Source organism: Phocoena sinus, chromosome 1 (genome assembly GCF_008692025.1).
Source record: "Phocoena sinus isolate mPhoSin1 chromosome 1, mPhoSin1.pri, whole genome shotgun sequence".
NCBI lineage: Eukaryota > Metazoa > Chordata > Mammalia > Artiodactyla > Phocoenidae > Phocoena > Phocoena sinus.
Window position 1 is genome coordinate 84757916 of NC_045763.1, and position 23944 is coordinate 84781859.

General features: G+C 42.1%; 1 protein-coding gene across 8 annotated transcripts in view; it reads right to left on the bottom strand.

Moving 5' to 3' along the window:
- Nucleotides 1-23944, bottom strand: part of ALG14 (ALG14 UDP-N-acetylglucosaminyltransferase subunit) — a 126603-nt gene that overhangs the window by 19794 nt on the left and 82865 nt on the right. For 6 of the 8 annotated variants that reach the window (XM_032612408.1, XM_032612484.1, XM_032612318.1 and 3 more), the window contains one exon: nucleotides 955-1037. In XM_032612408.1, coding sequence (XP_032468299.1) covers nucleotides 955-1037 — 83 coding nt within the window. Of the gene's footprint in view, nucleotides 1-954; nucleotides 1038-4853; nucleotides 5286-23944 lie in introns of those variants that run through there. The other 2 variants (XM_032612754.1, XM_032612582.1) reach the window with 1 other exon arrangement.

The following is a 23944-nucleotide window of genomic DNA, read 5'->3' on the forward strand; positions in this document are numbered from 1 at the left end:
GTATGATCCCCTATCCTGAAGTAGAAATGGGACCTATGAATATCATGGGCTATTGCTCTCCTGAATATGTTATATTAATATGGCAAAAGGGATTTTGAGGATGTTATTATGGTTCCTAGTCAGTTGACACCGATTTAATTAAAAGGGAGAGAGATTACCGTAGGTGTGCCTGATCCCTTAAAAGAGACAAGCTGCAGTAGAGACTCTCCTGCTGGCCATTAAGAAACAGGTCACCATGAGCCCTACAACTGCAAGGAACTGAATTCAGCCAGCAACACCCTGAACAAGTTTGGAAGATCTAGAGTTCCAGATCAGAACTCAGTCCTGGCTGTCACCTTGATTACAGCCTGTGAGACCCTGAGTAGAGAACTAGTTAAGCCCTGAATGGGTTTCTAACCTACAGAGCTGTGAGATAATGACTGTTACTTTAAGCCACTAAGTTTGGCGCACTTTGTTACACAGCAATAGAAAACTAGTACACAGAGCACAGACTGACTAAAGGCTGCTAGAGGAGATGAACTCATTGGTGTGTCATACATAAAGAACAGCACTTCTCAAAATGTGGCCCAGGGACCCCTGGGGGGCCTCAAGGTCTTTTCAGGGCTCCATGAGGTCAAAACTATTGTCATGTGATTAAGGCATACTGAGGTGTTATCTGTCTTTTTCCTTCTCATTACTTTATAGTTTTCTAGATGCTACAGGATGTGTGATGATGTCGTTGCTCTGATGGTTAATAGTGTCCCCGTCTATTCCTATGTTTAAAAATTTTCTGGTTTAATTTCTAATGTGGTAAATATTGACAAATATAGCCCCCATAAACAAAAGTTCATTGGGGTCTTTCAATAATTTTTAATGAGGTCTTGAGACCAAAAAGCTTGAGAACCACTGGTCCAGATGAAATGGAACTAAGTAGGCCTAGGCAAAGTCTGAAAGTATAAGAATTTATATACTTACTTAATGGCTACATTCTGTCCTGAGCTGTAGTAGGTGTGACCAAGAGTGGAGCAAGGGCACAAAAGTAGCATGAGGTACAGTCCCTGAAGTAAGGCAAACATAAAGAATTAATTAGCAAAAGCATCCGTGTCTTCCCTTCACAGGTGTTTATGTAAGTACAAGGTACGGCAATATGATGGTACATAATCTGTGCTAACCTTAGGTGTGGGCAGCTAGGACACAGTGTGTAGAGAAGAAGTTGCTGAAACCAGGCTATGGGGGAACAAGGGATATTTTACTGGAGAGGTGAGACGTAAGTTGGGAGGGGAAGTGGGAAGAGGACAACTATTTCAGGCACCCTGCCTCAAATCTTAGCTGAAACGTCTCTTTCTTAGAGAGGCCTTTCTTGATATCCCTTTCTAGAGCAGTCAGCATTGTATCCCCTTCACAGCACCCTGCTGATTTCCTTTCCAGCACTTTTAAAATGTTAAACCTAACATAGCTGTTCAAATAAGTCTGGCTGGAGCTACAGTACCTTGGTTCAAATGCCAGCTCTGCTACTTTCTAGTTGTAAAATCTTAGATAAGTCACTTAATCTCTTTATGCCTCAGTTCCTCAAAAAATGTGCTAACAAAGCAAGGAATTTATGTTAAAGCGTTAGCTTAGTTGTGACCATGGGACTAAAAAGGAAGGCTGGATATGAACTAGTTCAAACGCAGAATCAATGGGTGAAATCAGATGACAAGGAGAGAAGAGGATGAAAAGATAAGGGGAAATTCTGGGGATATTAAAAAAAAAAAAGGCAACCAATTATATGTAGATTAAAGAAAGAGTAAAAAAACAAAAATTATTCCAAAGTTTGTTGTTTGAGCGAGATGGCAGAGCCTGGCATCAGGTGACTACTTTGAAGGGAAAAGGAGGAGGCATGTCAAATCCACGTTTAAAGTGAGTGGGAACAAGAACACAGACCACTTGATTTGAGAGTCCTGGGGTGCTGGGGCTTACAGAAGCAAGCTCATGGCAGATGACGAAATCTGGATGTCTGCTCATCGTCTGCCAAAGCTGAAATCATGGGGAAGAAACTACACAAGGTCCCCAACACCGAGCTGTATGGAGGACGACCTTCTTTAATATTCACGATGGCATTACTGTGGATAAAAGAAGCTTCATACTTTGCTATCAAACTCTTTTTGGTGAGATGGGACTTTTTAGGAGATATGAAGCACAGATTCAATGCAGGGAGCTGCACAGTAAGAGGTGGCACGTTTCCCAACATTAACCTATCTTGGTAAAGACAATTAAGCAGTGTGTTTCCAGATGCTTTTATACGGGGAAGCTTGGGTCATCTCTCTTCTACCAAGGACCTCTTGCTATTCAGTTTAAAAGTGTACAACATTCCTCTTGTTGACATGGTTTCATAGCACTCTTCGTTCCAGGCGAAAGCTTCCTGTGATGACTTTTGGATGTCCCTTCTGAAACATTTAGGCTTTGACCTGGCAAGCTGCTGAGACCCATTAGGACAGCTGAACTGTAGATAAAATCTTCCAGGGAAGTAGGTGTGGGCAGGATGTGTGGTTTCCCTGCCTCTCATTTAAAGACTGATGCAAGAAATTTTTCATGAATAGTCTCTTCCAGTAAGAGTTGCATTCCAGAGTGCCTCCAGAGAAATTGGAAAGGACAAGTTAGCTACTGATTTCTTCAGTTTCAGTTGAGACTAGAGCACTAGTTTTCTTCATGCTGCAGAAATGCACAGCAGGGATACAGCCCCTACTGCAATCTCAAACCAGCTCCCTTTGCTAGTGTGACCCTGAGGACTTGAATTAGCCATAACAATAAGACACAGGGGAACAGGCATTTGTTTACCAAATGATCTGGAACTGAGAAAGAAGGCATGATCACATGTGCCTCAGCTGGGCTCTGAAACGTGTGCATAGCAGCCTGAACCCAGGAAGATATTTCTGAACTTTTAGTGATATAACACACACAGATTCTTTCTCTGACATTCCAGGCTAACCACTGTCTAAGTTAAGGCTCTGCAAAACATCTGGGACATACGTTTCTGGAAAAAATCATGGCTTCTTTTCTACAATTCTCCATGGCCTAAGCATTGTAAGCTCTGGCCCGACAGGAGCCAATGCAGCAGGCTTAGTTGCGGGGGCCCTGGGACAGCTGCCCTGGAGCACAGACAGGCATTAACTGCACTGAATACAGTCCACTCATCAACTACTCACCTAGTACCACTCAGGAACAGTGACAGAGAAAAACTTTTCAAAGATGCATAAAATGTACATGCTGCTGTCTCAACAACAACAACAAAAAATCACTTTCTCCCTAAAAAAGTAGAGGCTTACTTCATCTCCGCTCCCGGTGGAACCACACGAATATGGTACCTGATATTTCAGACCTTTATGTCAGGTGACACAGAGCCTGAGATCTGAGATTTAAAATCAAAGCACAGTGAACTAGCGCTTGGCTGCCCCGCTGACCACCGAATCCAGACGGCAAAGTGCTTTCACTATTCTGAGAGTCTTCTGCCATGTGTTTCTCCAGGCAAAAACCTGGGAAAATGTCCTGACAGATGAGCCTACTTTACTTTATTCAGAGAAAGAGAATTTCTAAAAGAACAAGAAAGGCTAGGGTAGCCTCAGCATTTTAATTTTATGTCGTCTTAGGCGATCAAGCCTCTTTTCACCAAAAGTCAATTTCTTTGTTAATTTCTTACCATTTCTTTATTAGATTTATATCATACTTATAAGACAGATTTAAGAGGGAAAAAAAAACAAACAACTTAAACATCACAAGAGATCTTCTCATTGTTTGCTGCCTTGTTAAAATAGCAGGGAGGGGAATGGAATTCCTGTTTACTGCAGAGCTGCTGGGCCAGGCCCTGCATTAGGTGTTGTACTTCTGTTGTAGTTGACATGGCTCTTTAGGAGCACAGATTCTCAAGCAGGGCCAACTAAATAATCGGCAAGGTCCAGTGCAAAACACAATGTGAGCCTCTTGTTCAAAATATGCTAAGAAATTCAAGAGAGAGACAGCAGAGTATTAAACCAAGTGTCGGGCCCTCCTAACTATGGGTCCCTATGTGGCTGCAGAGGCCACATGCCCATGATACTGGCTCTGCTCTTAAGCTTGGGCTCGAATTCTCGATTTGGCGCTTACTAGTCATATGAGCTTGGAAAGTCATCTGTAAAATGGGGGTAATTACAGTCCCTACCTCATTGAGTTGTTATTAGAGTTAAATGAGTTAATATTTGAAAAGTGCTTAGAAGAACACCTGGCATACAAAAAGCACTTAAAGTAAATGTTAAGTAAATATATACTCTCCTGAGCCTACACATCTTAAAATGCCAGAGATAGCTATAGCCACAAAATCGTGAATTTACCATAACATTAAAAAAAATGTTTTGAGAGTTCGGCCCTGAGAAACAGAACCATGTTTTTACTCGTATGACAGTAGTCACCTTTTCATTTATTTTAACAAACAAAAGATTTTAAAAGATATCCTGGAGTAAGGCCAGCTACTCACAAAGCAAAACCAAAGAATAAAAACAGACACTGGTTTATGCGCTCAGTTCTGGAAGCCTGTGGAGTGCAAATTGTCATGAAGCCAATTTAATATAACTGCTTCCTTTATGCTGAAAGGATTCACTAGGGACCTCTCTGTTTCCATACAGGAAATAAAGCCTGTTGTGTCTGAACAAAAACTAAGAAATATTTTTCTTTTTCTTTCTATAATGCAGAATACTGTAAAAAAAAAAAAAAAGCTGTAGAACAGGAAATGTGGCTAATCATACAAATTCTATATTTAGTTCTAGAAAATATTAGTAAAATATTAGTAAAACAAGTCAGAAGATAACTTGCAGGTAGTGGTAAACACCTGTATATAGAACAGAAATTTGGAGCACAGAGGCATAAACACTTAATGGTTTATTAATGTTTGTTTTATAAAAGCAACCTCAGTTTCCTCACTGGGTTACTTATACATTTCTCTACTCTTGACCACCAATAATTCTCAGGATTCTCAAAAGCTTTTACAATAAACATGTAGTTTTTTGTTCCCCATTTATAGTAAATATTGTCGACTGCAAAATTCTAAAGAAGTAAGTTGTCATTCATCAAACAATTCGCCCGAGGTAGACAGATTTGGGATATTTCTCCTTAAGAGTCGGCCACTGAACAATGAAGTAATCGGAGAGGTGAAACAGAATCTTTCCGGACAGGGATAAATGTTCCACTCGGCAGATGCTTTCAACATAGACAATGATCACTTTCTTTATTCCTAGTATCCCAAGGAGAAGGGCAGATATACAGATAGGAACACATGTTCCTGGTCCGTTACATAACACCTTGAAAAAAAAAAAAAAAGTTGAAGGTCAAATAAAAACACAGAATACTGCTCTAATTTTAAATGAAAAACAGTCCAATATTAGGGAGGATTTTTTTATTATGCTAAGTCTTGAGCGATTCCTTGTTAAGATCCGGTCTGTAGCAAACTCGTGCAGTTAGAAGCCAGGTGGGGCTGTGTTGTCGGCTCTCCTGCTTACCAACTGTGTGAGTTGGGACAAATCAGTCCACTTCTCTGCACCTGGGTGGCCTGCCCTGTGCCACAGGACGTGTGCACACAGTGCCTGGTGCTCAGCCAGCACCCACGGGATGGGTGCGTGTTGCTCTTCTCCGACTGCTTTGTGGATCTTGAATGTCACACAAACATATGGAAAACAGATAAACTCAGTTGTGATTCACTGTTTTCTCATATACTGACTTGTTCGTGTTGATTTTTTAAAGTAATCTAATTAATAGTTGGAGGACTGACATGTTAAGATATAGGAGAAAATGTCTTTAAATGACTAATTATGTAGAATATTTTTGTTGGAGGTAGAATCACTGTAGGAGTTCAATCCAACACATGGGATATTCGAGAGAAGGTTACTAAATGAATGAGATTTTCCCTCAAGAGAATTTCATCCACACTTGTGATCCCGAGAGTTTTAACGCTTTTGACTTCTGCTAATTTTTATAGAAAGCCACTGATTAAAAACAATTTAGTTGGTGAACCTAATAAGAGAAATAAAAATTTAACTCACAGAGTTACTGCAAAGAATTTTTATAAGTTTTTTAAGAAAATGAGGGGAAAGCTATTACACAGAATTGTTGGTAAGATAATTTACTATTCTTTTCAAAGGAGAAAAAGCATTTTGCACAACATCTCAATCATATGCTCGTGCTGACTGAATTAGTACAATCTAATAAAGCATTTTTTACTCCACAAGTCATAAAACAGGAGATCTGTGGTTGTCTACACACGCCTACTGGGTATTACCTACAATGTCACATGATCGCTCCAGCACAAGGCCCACAACACTTATCAGACATCAGAGAATCTTAGAGATGAAAGGGTCCCCAGAAATATTGTCTAACCATCCCAGCATTGCAGGGACCTTCCCCAACAGATGTCTGCTGGGGCTGTGAGACAAGGTGAGGGATATAACGGTTTGGTAAAGGTCATGTGAACTAAGCCCCACCCTTCCTGGAGGCAGGACCACCTGGAACACCATTCACAGAGCTTTGGAATCAGAGAAGTAGCCTGTTTCAGGTAGGAACCAATCCTTTTTAGTCTCCCTTAGCTCCCACCTACGAGTGAAATCCCCTGCCTGTCTTTTATGAAGAAATTTTGTTGAGACTTTCTCCTGAAGTACCAGCCACTAAGCTGCTCTCCAGGCCAGTGCTCTTTAATCCCCACTGAGTTGCCCCTATAACCTTTCTTCATAGACCCTCAATGGAGCATAAAAGAAACAAAATGGGACAGGGAGTCCGAGGTTAAACAAGCTGTGTACTAGCTCTGTGACCTTGGACGACGGTAATCGTAATTACCACCTCAGCTCTCACTACCACTATTTATCAACAACACATCGTGGTCTGGTACTGTACTGAACATTTCACATGTATTCTTTTAGTTAATCCTCACAGCAATCATTTGAGGCAAGCTTTCATACCCCTTTTTGCAGAATAGGAATCTGAGGCACAGAGATTGGGCCAGCTGACTGATCACACATCTAGTCCAGACTAGATGACCTGTCCTGTTAGCTCCAGGATTTGATAATTCTTTGAGTCTCATTTGTTTCTAGTTTTGTCTGAAGCCTAAGTTACAAGATTGTTCTGAATCCTTTCAGGATTTAGAATTCTAAAAATCCTATTAATGCAAGGTTTCTCTAATAACGGCACTATTGACATTTTGGACCGGATTATTTTTCTTTGTGGGGCCAGTCCTGTGCATCGTAGAATGTTTAGCAGCATCCCTGGCCTCTATCCACAAGATTCCAGTAGCCAAGAAGATCAAGAATGTCTCCAAGCATTGCCAACTCTCCAGGTGAGACCACTGTGTTCATGTATTCCCTAATCCTTGGATTATCTGTGTTGCTTTTCTCAATTTTTTTTCCCATAGTACAGAACAAAATAAAACCTACAGCTAAAAGGTAATATAAAGGTTGCACATTGGATCTTGAATGTCACAAAAATATTTTCATGTTTGTTGCCTTTAAAAAAAGTGTACATATCCACATGTGTTCCTTTCAGTGTCTGGTCGGCCCGCTATACACAAGTTGTGAATACATTAATAGAGATGTCCGGATACAAGAGGGGAAGTGACTGGGCACTGGTGGGAGATGCTTTAATAACCTGCCATAGATCAGAGGCAAAAGGTAAAAGTGGAAATTAAAGGTATTTTGTTTATCTCTGTTGTATCTCTATTTTGAGGTACCTTACTACAAAAGTCCCAGAAACAATAAAATCACAAAACCCTAAACCAAGTATATGAAAAAAAAAAATCTTAAGGAAAACTTAGGCAAAGGAAAGCTTCTTTTAATTAACCACAGGTTTTAACTCTGAGTTTTACAGTAGCCTGGGTAAAAATTTAAAAATTGGGGATTATGGAGTTTCTATTATTTCATGGAGCATACCAGAGAGACTTATTCCAAGCACTAAACAAACTAGAATTTACTGAGATAGCCTGGGTAAAGACTTTAAACAATATAATGGTTGAAGTTGTCTTTTTAATTTTATAAAAAACACAGAAATACTCTTCATATTTCTATTTCTTAAAACATAAGTTCTCAGTAAACGTGGGTGCACTGCTCTTACTCTCTACCTCATTACTTTGTAAGCTCCTTAAAAGCAGGGTCAATTTCTAGGACAATCTATGTTTTGAACTTGGAACAGAATAGGCACTCACTAAATTCTGCTGAAAGGAAGGAAGGAAAATGATTGAAAGATAAGGGAGGAGGGAATCCTTTGCCTATCATATATAAGGCAAACGTTCGCTTTGCCAGACTTGACCCTGTTTGTATCTGTATCATACACATTTATCATGAACATAATGGCTGTGACTGACAACTTAAAACTTTTTTACTATCTCAGATCCATCGCCTTTTCCTCAGGGGGAACCACTGTATCCCTTGCTCTCAACTTAAATGTTTGAATAGAGTTCACTCCACGCTCAACTATAAGGAGAGGACATATGACTCCAGTCTGACCAGCTAGATCATCGAATTTCCCTGGTCAAAGTCACCCGTTCAGGGAAGAGCATATAACCCAGTGAGAAACCGCAAGATGTAGTGGGACATTCGTTGGGGCTACTGAGAGAGCAGTACCTTTTCTGTTGTACCGGCACCTAGGAGAATGTGGACCTGGCAATGGTAACATCTATCTTGCCACCACGTGGAGGGCTTGAGAATGAAGCCATCACAAAGCAGAAGAGAGCAGAGCTGAGAGATGAAGACAGGCCAGGTCCCAAAGATAGCATTTAAGATCCATGAATCCAGCTGTGCCTGAAGGAAACCAGATCTACCCCTAGACTTGCCAGGTATGTGAGGGAATATATTCCATTTTTGCTTAAGCCAGTTTGAATCAGGACTTCTGTCATTAGCAATAAAAAGCATCCTGACACAGCCCTTTATTTTGTCTAACTCCCTGACTAAGCTCTGACTGTCTGCAGTGCCAACCGGTAGGTGTTCATACGTGCCTGTTGGATGAATTAACAAATCAATAAACTTCTCTGAGAGCAGGAAATCAAAGAGATGTACTAAAGATAATATAAATTATGGGTCTAGAAAACTGCAAGAGGTCAGGGCTAAAATAAACATGAAGTCATGAGGATAGATGAGCCCGATCAAGGATCAAGAAGAGTTACAAGAGGATTGTTGTTCTGTAGATTTGGGTCACCACAGGTCAAGTCCTGTTGGCTGAGACATGACATCAGCATGCACGAAAAGACAAATTTAACTAGGGTAGTCTGAACTTAATTCTTAGCCTAGTAGGAACCCCATACACAGAATACAGGCCAAGAACTTTGGGGTCCTGGGTTGGTTTGAAAGTCAGAGACCATAAAGTTGAGGGTGATCCAAGCATATGATAGTGAGATTGAAAGCCAGACGGAGAGTCCAACTAGTCTGTAATCTAAAGAGACTGGACAGAAAAGCGGAGTCCAACTCTGAGACACTGGCCTGAAAACCAGACTTTTGGACACCAGCCTCTGGCTGGTGGAGGAGGAGGCTGGAGAGAGCTAACAAACTGAGGAATCCAGCTGCAGGCAAGGTTTTACTGAGCTTCCAGGGCCATGCAAGAAGCTGGAGAACTAGAGCCCACTGTCAAAGCTGAGCTGGCTTGGGAAGACAGTCTCTATGGAGGTCACAGGTTCTGTCAAAACCAACACTTCCATATATAGGATATTGGTTCCATTATGTAGACAGGTAAAAGGGGAGATGAGGAAGGCAGTAACCACTGAGATGTAGAACTACTCAGGAGTCACAGGAAGAGCCTTACAAGGGCTTCCCTGGTGGCGCAGTGGTTGAGAGTCCGCCTGCCGATGCAGGGGACACGGGTTCATGCCCCGGTCTGGGAAGATCTCACATGCCGCGGAGCGGCTGGGCCCGTGAGCCATGGCCGCTGAGCCTGCGCATCCAGAGCCTGTGCTCTGCAACAGGAGAGGCCATGACAGTGAGAGGCCCACGTACCACAAAAAAAAAAATAAATAAAAATAAAGAAGCCTTATAGGTAAATTGCTTAACAATGCACCCTTCTTTTTTTTTCTTTGTATTTTATTGAAACCCTTTATTAATTTATTTTTTAACATCTTTATTGGAGTGCAATTGCTTTACAACGTTGTGTTAGTTTCTGCTGTATAACAAAGTGAAACAGCTATACGTATACATATATCCCCATATCCCATCCCTTTTGCATCTTCCTCCCACCCTCCCTAGCCCACCCCTCTAGGTGGTCACAAAGCACCGAGCTGATCTCCCTGTGCTCTGTAGCTGCTTCCCACTAGCTATCTACCTTACATTTGGTAGTATATATATGTCAATGCTACTCGCTCACTTCGTCCCAGCTTACCCTTCCCCCATACCGTGTCCTCATGTCCATTCTCTACGTCTGCATCTTTATTCCTGTCCTGCCCCTAGGTTCATCAGAACCTTTTTTTTTTAAGAGTCCATACATGTGTTAGCATACGGTATTTGTTTTTCTCTTTCTGACTTCACTCTGTATGACAGACTCTAGGTCCATCCACCTCACTACAAATAACTCAATTTCCTTTCCCTTTATGGCTGAGTCATATTCCATTGTATATATGTGCCACATCTTCTTTACCCATTCATCTGTTGATGGACACCTAGGTTGCTTCCATGTCCGGGCTATTGTAAATAGAGCTGTAATGAACATTGTAGTATATGACTGTTTTTGAATTATGGTTTTCTCAGGGTATATGCCCAGTAGTGGGATTGCTGGGTCATATGGGAGTTCTATTTTTAGTTTTTTAAGGAACCTCCATACTGTTCTCCATAGTGGCTGTACCAATTCACATTCCCACCAGCAGTGCAAGAGGCTTCCCTTTTCTCCACACCCTCTCCAGCATTTACTGCTTGTAGATTTTTTGATGATGGCCATTCTGACCAGTGTGAGGTGATACCTCATTGCAGTTTTGATTTTTTTTTTTAACATCTTTATTGGGGTATAATTGCTTTACAATGGTGTGTTAGTTTCTGCTTTACAACAAAGTGAATCAGCCATACATATACACATGTTCCCATATCTCCTCCCTCTTGCGTCTCCCTACCTCCCACCCTCCCCATCCCACCCCTCCAGGCGGTCACAAAGCACCGAGCTGATATCCCTGTGCTATGCGGCCGCTTCCCACTAGCTATCTACCTTACATTTAGTAATGTATATATGTACATGCCTCTCTCTCGCTCTGTCACAGCTCACCCTTCCCCCTCCCCATATCCTCAAGTCCGTTCTCCAGTAGGTCTGTGTCTTTATTCCTGTCTTACCCCTAGGTCCTTCATGACATTTTTTTCTTAAATTCCATATATATGTGTTAGCATATGGTATTTGTTTCTCTTTCTGACTTACTTCACTCTGTATGACAGACTCTAGGTCTATCCACCTCATTACAAATAGCTCAATTTCGTTTCTTTTTATGGCTGACTAATATTCCATTGTATATATGTGCCACATCTTCTTTATCCATTCATCCGATGATGGGCACTTAGGTTGTTTCCATCTCTGGGCTACTGTAAATAGAGCTGCAATGAACATTTTGGTACATGACTCTTTTTGAATTTTGGTTTTCTCAGGGTATATGCCCAGTAGTGGGATTGCTGGGTCATATGGTAGCTCTATTTGTAGTTTTTTAAGGAACCTCCCTACTGTTCTCCATAGTGGCTGCACCAGTTCACATTCTCACGAGCAGTGCAAGAGTGTTCCCTTTTCTCCACATCCTCTCCAGCATTTATTGTTTCTCGATTTTTTGATGATGGCCATTCTGACCGGTATGAGGTGATATCTCATTGTAGTTTTGATTTGTATTTCTCTAATGATTAGTGATGTTGAGCATCCCTCCATGTGTTTGTTGGCAATCTGTATATCTGCTTTGAAAAAATGTCTATTTAGGTCTTCTGCCCATTTTTGGATTGGGTTGTTTGTTTTTTTGATATTGCACTGCATGAGGTGCTTGTATATTTTGGAGATTAATCCTTTGTCAGTTGCTTCGTTTGCAAATATTTTCCCCCATTCTGAGAGTTGTCTTTTTGTCTTGTTTATGCTTACCTTTGCTGTGCAAAAGCTTTTAAGTTTCATTGGGTCCTATTTATTTTTGTTTTTATTTCCATTTCTCTATGAAATGAGTCAAAAAGGATCTTGCTGTGACTTATGACAAAGAGTGTTCTTCCTATGTTTTCTTCTAAGAGTTTTACACTGTCTGGCCTTACATTTAGGTCTTTAATCCATTTTGAGTTTATTTTTGTGTATGGTGTTAGGGAGTGTTCTAATTTCATTCTTTTACATGTAGCTGTCCAGTTTTCCCAGCACCACTTATTGAAGAGGCTGTCTTGTCTCCAGTGTATATTCTTCCCTCCTTTATCAAAAATAAGGTGACCATATGTGCGTGTGTTTACCTCTGGGCTTTCTATCCTGTTCCATTAATCTATATTTCTGTTTTTGTACCAGTACCATACTGTCTTGATTACTGTAGTACAATCTGAAGTCAGGAACCCTGATTCCTCCAGCCCCATTTTTCTTTCTCAAGATAGCTTTGGCTATTTGAGGTCTTTTGTGTTTCCATACAAATTGTGAAATTTTTTGTTCTAGTTCTGTGAAAAATGCCATTGGTAGTTTGATAGGGATTGCATTGAATCTGTAGATTACTTTGGGTAGTATAGTCATTTTCACAATGTTAATTCTTCCAATCCAAGAACATGGTATATCTCTCCATCTGTTTGTATCATTTTAATATCTTTCATCAGTGTCTTATAATTTTCTGCATACAGGTCTTTTGTCTCCTTAGGTAGGTTTATTCCTAGGTATGTTATTCTTTTTGTTGCAATGGTAAATGAGAGTGTTTCCTTAATTTCTCTTTCAGATTCTTCATCAATAGTGTATAGGAATGCAAGAGATTTCTGTGCATTAATTTTGTATCCTGGTACTTTACCAAATTCATTGATTAGCTCTAGTAGTTTTCTGGTAGCATCTTTAGGATTCTCTATGTATAGTATCATGTCATCTGCAAATAGTGACAGTTTTACTTCTTCTTTTCCAATTTGGATTCCTTTTATTTCTTTTACTTCTCTGACTGCTGTGGCTAAAACTTCCAAAACTATGTTGGATAACAGCTGTGAGAGTGGGCAACCGTGTCTTGTTCCTGATCTTAGATGAAATGGTTTCAGTTTTTCACCATTGAGAACGATATTGGCTGTGGGTTTGTCATATATAGGCTTTATTATGTTGGGGTAAGTTCCCTCTATGCCTACTTTCTGGAGAGTTTTTATCATAAATGGGTGTTGAATTTTATCAAAAGCTTTTTCTGCATCTATTGAGATGATTATATGGTTTTTATCCTTCAATTTGTTGATATGGTGTATCACATTGATTGATTTGCGTATATTGAAGAATCCTTGCATTCCTGGGATAAACCCCACTTGATCATGGTATATGATCCTTTTAATGTGCTGTTGGATTCTGTTTGCTAGTATTTTGTTGAGGATTTTTGCATCTATGTTCATCAGTGATATTGGCCTGTAGTTTTCTTTCTTTGTGACATCTTTGGTTTTGGTATCAGGGAGATGGTGGTCTCATAGAATGAGTTTGGGAGTATTCCTCCCTCTGCTATATTTGTGAAGCATTTGAGAAAGATAGGTGTTAGCTCTTCTCTAAATGTTTCACAGAATTCACCTGTGAAGCCATCTGGTCCTGGGCTTCTGTTTGTTGGAAGATTTTTAATCAGTTTCAATTTCAGTGCTTGTGATTGGTCTCTTTATATTTTCTATTTCTCCCTGGTTCAGGCTTTGAAAGTTGTGCTTTTCTAAGGATTTGTCCGTTCCTTCCAGGGTGTCCATTTTATTGGCATATAGTGGCTTGTAGTACTCCCTCATGATTCGTTGTATTTCTGCAGTGTCAGTTGTTATTTCTCCTTTTTCATTTCTAATCCTGTTGATTTGAGTCTTCTCCCTTTTTTCTTGACGAGTCTGGCTAGTGGTTTATCAATTTTGTTTATCTTCTCAAAGAACCAGCTTTTAGTTTTATTGATCTTTGCTATTGTTTCCTTCATTTCTTTTTCTTTTATTTCTGATCTGATCTTTATGCTTTCTTTCCTTCTGCTAACGTTGGCGTTATTTTGTTCTTCTTTCTCTAACTTCTTTAGGTGTAAGGTTAGGTTGTTTGAGATTTTTCTTGTTTCTTGAGGTAGGACTCTACTCCTATAAACTTGCCTCTTAAAACTGCTTTTGCAGCATCCCATAGGTTTTGGGTCATTGTGTTTTCATTGTCATTTGTTTCTAGGTATTTTTAAATTTCCTCTTTGATTTCTTCAGTGATCTCTTGGTTATTTAGTAGTGTATTGTTTAGCCTCCATGTGTTTGTATTTTTTATAGTTTTTTTTCCTGTAATTGATATCTAGTCTCATAGCATTCTAGTCGGAAAAGATACTTGATATGATTTAAATTTTCTTAAATTTACCAAGGCTTGATTGTGATCTATCCTGGAGAATGTTTCATGAGCACTTGAGAAGAAAGTGTATTAGGTTGTTTTTGGATGGAGTGTCCTCTAAATATCAATTAAGTCCATCTTGTTTAATGTGTCATTTAAAGCTTGTGTTCCTTATTTATTTTCATTTTGGATGATCTGTCCATTGGTGAAAGTGGGGTGTTAAAGTCCCCCACTATTATTGTGTTACTGTCGATTTCCCCTTTTATGGCTGTTTGCCTTATGTATTGAGGTGCTCCTATGTTGGGTGCATAAATAAGTACAATTGTTATATCTTCTTCTTGGATTGATCCCTTGATCATTATGTAGTGTCCATGTCTCTTGTAACATTCTTTATTTTAAAGTCTATTTTATCTGATATGAGTATTGCTACTCCAGCTTTCTTTGATTTCCATTTGCATGGAATATCCTTTTCCATCCCCTCACTTTCAGTCTGTATGTGTCCCTAGGTCTGAAGTAGGTCTCTTGTAGACAGCATATATATGGGTCTTGTTTTTGTATCCTTTCAGTGAGCCTGTGTCTTTTGGTTGGAGCATTTAATCCATTCACGTTTAAGGTAATTATCAATACGTATGTTCCTATGACCATTTTCTTAATTGTTTAGGGTTTGTTTTTGTAGGTCCTTTTCTTCTCTTATGTTTGCCACTTAGAGAGGTTCCTTCAGCCTTTGTTGTAGAGCTGTTTTGGTGGTGCTGAATTCTCTTAGCTTTTGCTTGTCTGTAAAGCTTTTGATTTCTCCATCAAATCTGAATGAGATCCTTGCTGGGTAGAGTAATCTTGGTTGTAGGTTCTTCTCTTTCATCACTTTAAATATGTCATGCCACTCCCTTCTGGCCTGTAGAGTTTCTGCTGAGAAATCAGCTGTTAACCTTATGGGAGTTCCCTTGTATGTTATTTGTTACTTTTCTCTTGCTGTTTCAATAATTTTTCTTTGTCTTTAATTTTTGCCAATTTGATTACTGTGTGTCTCGGTGTGTTTCTCCTTGGGTGTATCCTGTATGATACTCTCTGTGCTTCCTGGACTTGGGTGGCTATTTCCTTTCCTATGTTAGGGAAGTTTTCGACTATAATCTCTTCAAATATTTTCTCAGGTCCTTTCTCTCTCTCTTCTCCTTCTGGGACCCCTACAATGCGAATGTTGATGTGTTTAATGTTGTCTCAGAGGTCTCTGAGACTGTCCTCAATTCTTTTCATTCCTTTTTCTTTTATTCTGCTCTGCAGTAGTTATTTACACTATTTTCTCTTCCAGTCACTTATCCATTCTTCTGCTTCAGTTATTCTGCTATTGATTCCTTCTAGAGAATTTTTAAATTTCATTTATTGTGCTGCTCATCATTGTTTGTTTACTCTTTAGTTCTTCTAGGTCCTTGTTAAACGTTTCTTGTATTTTCTCCATTCTGTTTCCAAGATTTTGGATATCTTTTCTATCATTACTCTGAATTCTTTTTCAGGTAGACTGTCTATTTCCTCTCCATTTGTTTGGTCTGGTGGGTTTTTACCTTCCTCCTTCATCTTCTACATATTTCTCTGTCTTCCCATTTTGCCTAACTTACTGTGTTTGGGGTCTGCTTTTCGCAGGCTGCAGGTCTGTAGTTACCATTGTTTTTGGTGTCTGCCCCAAGTGGATAAGGTTGGTTCAGTGGCTTGTGTAGGCTTCTGGGTGGAGGGGACTGGTGTCTGTGTTCTGTTGGGTGGGCCTAGATCTTGTCTTTCTGGTGGGCGGGGCTGTGTCCGGTGATGTGTTTTGGCTGTCTGTGAACTTAGTATGATTTTAGGCAGCCTCTTTGCTAATGGGTGGGGCTGTGTTACTGTCTTGCTAGTTGTTTGGCATGGGGTGTCCAGCACTGGAGCTTGCTGGTCGTTGAGTGCGGCTGGGTCTGAGCACTGAGACAGAGATCTCTAGGAGAGCTCTCACCGATTGATATTACATGGGGCTGGGAAGTCTCTGGTGGTCCAATGTCCTGAACTCAGCTCTCCCACCTCAGAGGCTCAGGCCTGACAACAGGCTGGAGCACCAAGACCCTCTCAGCCACACGGCTCAGAAGAAAAGGGAGAAGAAAAGAAAGAAAAAAAATGTTTTAATAAAATAATTAAAATAAAAAGATAAAAAAATTATTAAAATAAAAAAGGTAAAAAACATTTTAAAAAAAAGAAGAGAGATACCAAACCCATAAACAAATCGACCAATGATAACCAGCACTAAAAACTATACTAAGATAAACATAAAAGTCAGAAACAAGGCAGTTGCAGACAACAAACTCCAAGTCTACAGTTGCTCCCAAAGTCCACCGCCTCAATTTTGGGTTGCTTCGTTGTCTATTCAGGTATTCCACAGATGCAGGGTACCTCAAGTTGATTGTGGGGATTTAATCCACTGCTCCTGAGGCTGCACGGACAGATTCCCCTTTCTCTTCTTTGTTTGCACAGCTTCTGGGGTTCAGCTTTGGTTTTGGCTCCACCTCTGCTTGTAGGTTGCCCTCAGACATCTGTTCCCATCCAAACAGGACGGGGTTAAAGGAGCGGCTGAATAGGGGGCTCTGGCTCACTCACACCAAGGAGAGGGAGGAGTATGGTAGTTATAATTGGAATGCGGGGCAAGCCTGCGGCGGCAGAGGTCAGCATGACGTTGAACAGCCTGAGGCGTGCCATGTGTCCTCCCGGGGAAGTTGTCCCTGAATCACGGGACCCTGGCAGTGGCAGGCTGCACAGGCTCCTGGCGGGGGTGGGGGGCAGGGGGTTGTGGATAGTGACCTGTGCTTGCACTCAGGATTCTTGGTGGCTGCAGCAGCAGCCTTAGCATCTCATGCCCATCTCTGGTGTCCGTGCTGAGAGCCGCGGCTCATGCCCATCTTTGGAGCTTGTTTAGGTGGTACTCTGAATCCCCTCTCCTCTTGCACCCTGAAACAATGGTCTCTTGCCTCTTAGGCAGGTCCAGACTTTTTCCCGGACTCCCTCCCGGCTAGCTGTGGCGTACTAGCCCCCTTCAGGCTGTGTTCACGCAGCCAACCCCAGTCCTCTCCCTGGGATCCGACCTCCGAAGCCCAAGCCTCAGCTCCCCACCCTCACCCATCCCAGTGGGTGAGGAGACAAGCCTCTCAGGCTGGTGAGTGCTGATCTGCACCGATCCTCTGTGCAGAAATCTCTCCACTTTGCTCTCCACACCCCTGTTGATGCGCTCTCCTCCGTGGCTCCAAAGCTTCCCCCACCCACCCACTCCCCGTCTCCACCAGTGAAGGGGCTTCCTAGTGTGTGGAAACTTTTCCACCTTCATAGCTCCCTCCCAGAGGTGCAGGTCCCATCCCTATTCTTTTGTCTCTATTTTTTCTTTCTTCTTTTGCCCTACCCAGGTACATGGGGATTTTCTTACCTTTTGGGAAGTCTGAGGTCTTCTGCCAGCATTCACTAGGTGTACTGTAGGATTTGTTCCACATTTAGGTGTATTTTTGATGTATTTATGGGGAGGAAGGTGATCTCCTCATCTTATTCCTCTGCTATTTTGAAGGTCCTCTCTCTTCTTTTTAAAATTTTTATTTATTTATTTAGGCTGTGTTGGGTCTTCGTTGCTGCATGTGGGCTTTCTCTAGTTGTGGCGAGCAGGGGCTATGCTTCGTTGCAGTGCGCGGGCTTCTCATTGTGGTAGCTTCTCTTGTTGCAGAGCACAGGCTCTAGGCGTGCGGGCTTCAGTCATTGTGGCACACAGGCTCAGTGGTTGTGGCTCGTGGGCTCTAGAGCTCAGGCTCAGTAGTTGTGGCGCATGGGCTTAGCTGCTCTGCAGCATGTGGGATCTTCCTGGACCAGGGCTCGAACCCATGTCCCCTGCTTTGGCAGGCGGATTCTTGACCACTGCGCCACCAGGGAAGCCCAAAAATGCATCCTTCTTATTTTAGAAAATAAGAAAACCACAAAGTCACTTGCCTTAGCCGACAGAGACAAAATCTTCAGATTTGGGTAAGAGAAGGGTAATGGAAACCCCAGAGATGCCTACTTCTGTGAATCACTGAGCTAAAATACGGGGAGGGGAAGATGAGCATGAGGGAGGGAAAGCTCAGATAGGAGCTGGGTGAGCTAAGCAGGGCTGGGAAAGGCTTACAGAATGGAACGAATGATCTATATGTGAACATAAAGACTGCGGGAACAAACTGGTGGTGAGGGAGGAACTGATGATATAGAAAAAGTGAGTTCTTTCAACACCAGGAGAAAAGAGTAAGAGTTCAGAGTATTTAATTTGAGATTGGTTTGGGAAAAAATGTACCTTCTGAGAACATGACAAAGGATAAAAACGGTGGCACAGGAAGTTTGCCCTCAACAGATTTTTCTTTCAATATTTATAACTTTCCAGCTCAATGTGAAAAGTGCGGAAAAGCAAAAAGAAGATAATAATCCTTCTAATTTCATCAATCTGTTAACATTTTGGTGTATTATCTTCATATACACATTTATATTTCACTATAAAATATGTTCACGTATGCACATATATAATCTGAGAGCTTATATATAAATATTGTAAAGTGTTTTTGAAGTGTTGTTATATTTTTGTGTGTTGTGGAAAATTTTTTAAATTCATGATTTTTTTTTTTTTTTTAAACTTTTATTTATTTATTTTTTTTATCTTTTTGCGGTACGCGGGCCTCTCACTGTTGTGGCCTGTCCCGTTGCGGAGCACAGGCTCCGGACGCGCAGGCTCAGCGGCCATGGCTCACGGGCACAGCCACTCCGCGGCATGTGGGATCTTCCCAGACCAGGGCACGAACCCGTGTCCCCTGCATCGGCAGGCGGACTCTCAACCACTGCGCCACCAGGGAAGCCCTAAATTCATGATTTTTAATGACTGCATATATTTAATCCTATGGATATCTCATAATTCATCTAACTATTCCTTTATTGTTGGAAATTCAGGCTGACTCCTTTTATTGCTATTCTAAATCATGCTGTTATGAACATTTTTGTATATAAATCTGTGACCCCTAAGGTTTTAATTTTGCATTGAACTGTGTTCCAGAGTTCTTGCTGAGTGAGAAGTCAGAAGAAACAGCTTCAAGGACTTAAGGAAGTTGTAGAAAGTTTAATAAAACAACTGTCCTGAGTTGGGGATGGGCCACGTGGCCTTTTGTTTTGTTTTGTTTTTGTTCCTGTGTGGAAACTGAGTGATTTCCCACTGTATGAGTTGTGACAGCAGGCAGAGCCCATCTCACAAGTGAGATACTCCTTTCTGTGTTCCCTCTGCAGCTAGTGGATGGGCCGTGACTTGGCCAGATGTTTCTGCCTAGGTCTGATCAGGAGCTGGTGGTGCAGAGAAGCAAGGCCAGAGGAGAATCTGTTCTGGTGGCAAAGGTGCCACTGACAGAGTCTGGCATCCAGTACCAGCGGGGCCAGCTACACTGTTCACTATCCAGCAGTGGTGGCAGCAGTGTTCCCCCAAAGCAGCTCTGAGGCCATGGAATTTGGGCTGTGGTTCTAGCTGTTCAGCTCCCACCTTGTCACTCCACGTTTACTAATCCTATTTCATTAGCTTTCCCAGTAACTCCGAGAGCTCTCAATAATCTTTCCCTAAATTCTTTTTCTGTTTCAGTCAGCCAGAGTGGATTTTTATGGTTCGTTACCAAGAACCTGACTGGTATGGAAAAAAACAAAGGCTTTGAGAGCAGCAGATGCAGAGTTAGAGAAGGAACAGGTCACGTCAGAACAGTCACAGGATTTCCTCAAGCAGGGCTCAGAGCGCTGCACAGTGAGCACAGGAAGAGGCAGAGTGAAATAAGGATGAGGACCAAGCAGCAAAAAGCACCCAGGGTGAGTGTTTTGGCGTAGGGAAAGGATACTCAAAAGTCCTCATCCAAGAGAGGAGGAGGGCAAGAGCCGTGGGATAAAAGCCGTAGAAAACTGGATAGAGAAGCATCTGTGAGTAATAAAGAGAGTGAGGAAGAAAATGCAGTTGGAGGGCAGGTGGTCTATAACATGTAGAGGATATCGTCAGAGGACCGGAAGGCTGGGGGTGCAGCCTGAGGAAAGGCAGCACTGAATGTCAGCGCTCAGTGGAGGTGGACAGCAGGAAGGAACAGGACGCAGAGCAGATGGGATGACGTGTTCGCTTGGCTCACATTACGGTACACTGTATTTCTTCTTTTTTATGTGTATTTAATCATTTGAGTAGTAACAGTTAAACAGGAACATTTAAATATCAAGACCAACATGAAATAACCAAATAAAGCCCTAAACACCGGAATCACCAACTATTTATGAACTTCAAGGTCTCTTACAATTCTATTGCTAACACACAGTCTTCAGAGTTGTCATCACTGTGTGTATAGCATCTTGAGGTCTACTTTTCCAAGTATACCACTCTTCCTTCCATGTTGCTATATAGGCCTCAGTTGCTTCACTGCTTGAACATGTCACAGTCCACCTAGCCCCTTCCCTACTTCTCCTTACCCAGGCATAGCTTTCATCTTCTTTTAAATCATATCAAAAAGGTAAGTAAAGTTATAAATTGTTTTTATCTAGGCTAATGGCTTACGTTGTAAAGACGCTGAATTTATTGCTGGCTCCTCGAACATCAGTTACTTGCATTTCATTTGATAACAACTGGACCCAATTCTAATGTGTGTACGCGTGCACACGTGTAGGCTGCCTCACAACAAACAATGCTCTGGACGCCAGCTGGTTGTCCTACAATTTAACTCAATTCTGACACTACCTACCTGGATATAGAATCAGATTCCACAGGTTAATGGCTCAGTCCCAAAGACTGCCCTCCCCCTTCAGATGCCTGTCACAAGTCCTGGCTGCTACCTCTACTTCTGGCTATAAGTCAGAGGTTCCCACGACCCACTCCTTGAGATCAATTAATACGCTAGAATGGCTCACAGAACTCAGGAAGGCCCATTTACTCACTAGCTTACTGATTTATTACCAAGGATATTAAAAAATACAAACCAACAGCCAGATAAAGAGATACATAGGGTAAGGTATGGGGCAAGGGGGTGGAGTGTCCATGCCCTCTCAGAGTGTGCCGTTCTCCCTAAGTCTCCACACGCTCACCAACCTGGAAGCTCTCCCAACACCGTCCTCTTGGGTTTTTATGGTGGCTTCATTACATAGTCATGATTGATTAAACTACTGGCCATTGGTGACTGATTCAACCTCCAGGCCCTCTCCCCTCCCCAGAGGTAGAGGCTGGGGGTGGGACTGAAGTTCCAACCCTTTAATGACACAGTTGGCTCCAGTGGCAACCAGTCCCCATTCTTGGGTCCTTTCTGAAAGTCACCTCATTAACTTAACAGGCACCTTTATTGCTCTCATCACTTAGGAAATTCCAAGGGTTTTAGGAGCTGTGAGTCAGGAACTGTGGATGAAGACCAAATATATACAAAAAATATATTCTGGTCATCTGAATAACCAAATATATATTTTTCTTTTAAATCACATAATCATATATGTAATCAAATAAAGAACAGTAAACTTTGGCCCTGTAGGATCTTGCCCACTTGGTAAGTCCCTTATACCAACACCCCAACACTGATTACTCCCAGTCAGCCAGAATATTCTTTTTTTTTTTGCGGTACGTGGGCCTCTCACTGTTTGTGGCCTCTTCTATTGTGGAGCACAGGCTCCGGACGTGCAGGCTCAGCGGCCATGGCTCATGGGTCCAGCCGCTCCACGGCATGTGATCTTCCCGGACCGGGGCATGAACCCACGTCCCCTGCATCGGCAGGCGGACTCTCAACCACTGCGCCACCAGGGAAGCCCCCAGCCAGAATATTCTTGCTCCTGCTGCATTCACATAATCCATCAAGGAGCCGAGCAACATGGTGCTTATGGGCCAGGGCTTTGCAGTCACACAGATCTGGGCTGTCTGCTTAACAGCAACGTGAGCAGTCCGTTCTATGTCTCCGTTTTCTCATTCATGGATTCATTTGTTCAAGAAATAGGTACTGAGCAAAGATAATATGCCAGGTACTTTCTGGGTATTAGGGATCTACTAGTGAACAAAGGTCCCTGCCCTCACAGAGTTTACATTCCAGTGGGAAGACAAAAAATAATAGGTATATGTTTGTATAATGTAAAGCAGGATAAGGGAACAGGGAGATATGGAGGTCAAAGAAGATCTGGGAGGAGGTGACCTGGAAGCCAGTAACTGATGAAGTGGTATGGTATTCTGGGTAAATCAGACAGCAACTAGAGCAAGACGGAGGAGAGAAGATGATGTAGATTTTGTGAACCGACCGTAAGTCTGGGCCAGCAAAAAGGGTTTAGGAGGTTGGGGAGGGGTGTGGGCTTGAGACAGATTATAATTTAACAGAGCTGTTAGGTCCAGGTAACACTCTCTCTCAGGGGCTTGAACTTCTTGTGGTGAATAAGGTAAACAGAGACATATATATAAGGGCAAGATGAGACTGGTCCTGATGGTCCTTCAGGGGAGGTGGGCAGTAAGTTCTGATGGTCCTTCAGGGGAGGTGGGCAGTAAGTTCTAATGTATCCTCCTTCTTGGGAATTAGCAACAGTAAGGTAGAGAATGTCAGGTGTGGGGAATGGTAATCCAACCAGAAACAAATATAAACACAGGGAAGACAGTATATCTACTTTTTAGTATTGCTGTGGAGATCAAATAAGATAACACATGTAAAGCATTTAACATAGTGCTTGGCCCATGGTAAAAATTCAATAAATGGTAGCTATTATGTATATATGTATTTTAAATTATTTATTTCTTTATTTTTGGCTGTGTTGGGTCTTTGTTGCAGTGCGTGGGCTTCTCATTGCGGTGGCTTCTCTTGTTGCTAGGGCACGGGCTCTAGGCACGTGGGCTTCAGTAGTTTTACTACGTGGGCTCAGTAGTTGTGGCTCGCAGGCCTAGCTGCTCCACAGCATGTGGGATCTTCCCAGACCAGGGATCGAACCCGTGTCCCCTGCATTGGCAGGCGGATTCTTAACCACTGCACCACCAGGGAAGTCCCAGCTATTATTATAATCCATCCAAAAGTCAAGTACAATACTTGTGGCATTTTTCAAATTCTTAAGAGTGCTATGTGGCAGAAGGCTTGTCCCTCACTCTGTCACAGACATGGCACTGACCCGGCATGATCTATCCTACCCTTCAGAGGGTACCTTATAAGACTGACCCAAGCATCCATTTTAGCCTCTTTATCTTCAAGTCACATTTTTTGCTCTGCCTGATACACTCCACGTGATGCTTATGTTAAAAAAGGACGGAAGGAGCCTGATTACCCGGAGCGGTGTTTTCTCTTTTTCCACACGTGGTGAATGACAGAAGGATTCTTGAGCTCCCCTGCTCTGGATCTAGGGAGCCACTGTAGTGTCCTTCTCAGCCAAATGGCCATGAAAGTCCGTGGCCATAACACGGTAAACAAGCCTGATGACCTGGTGAGTAAGGCTGATCTTGTTCATTTCAAAACAAGGGTAGGCTATGTTGCCCTTGTATGGGGAAACTAGACTTCCCAACCTTCTGCGACCACCCTGA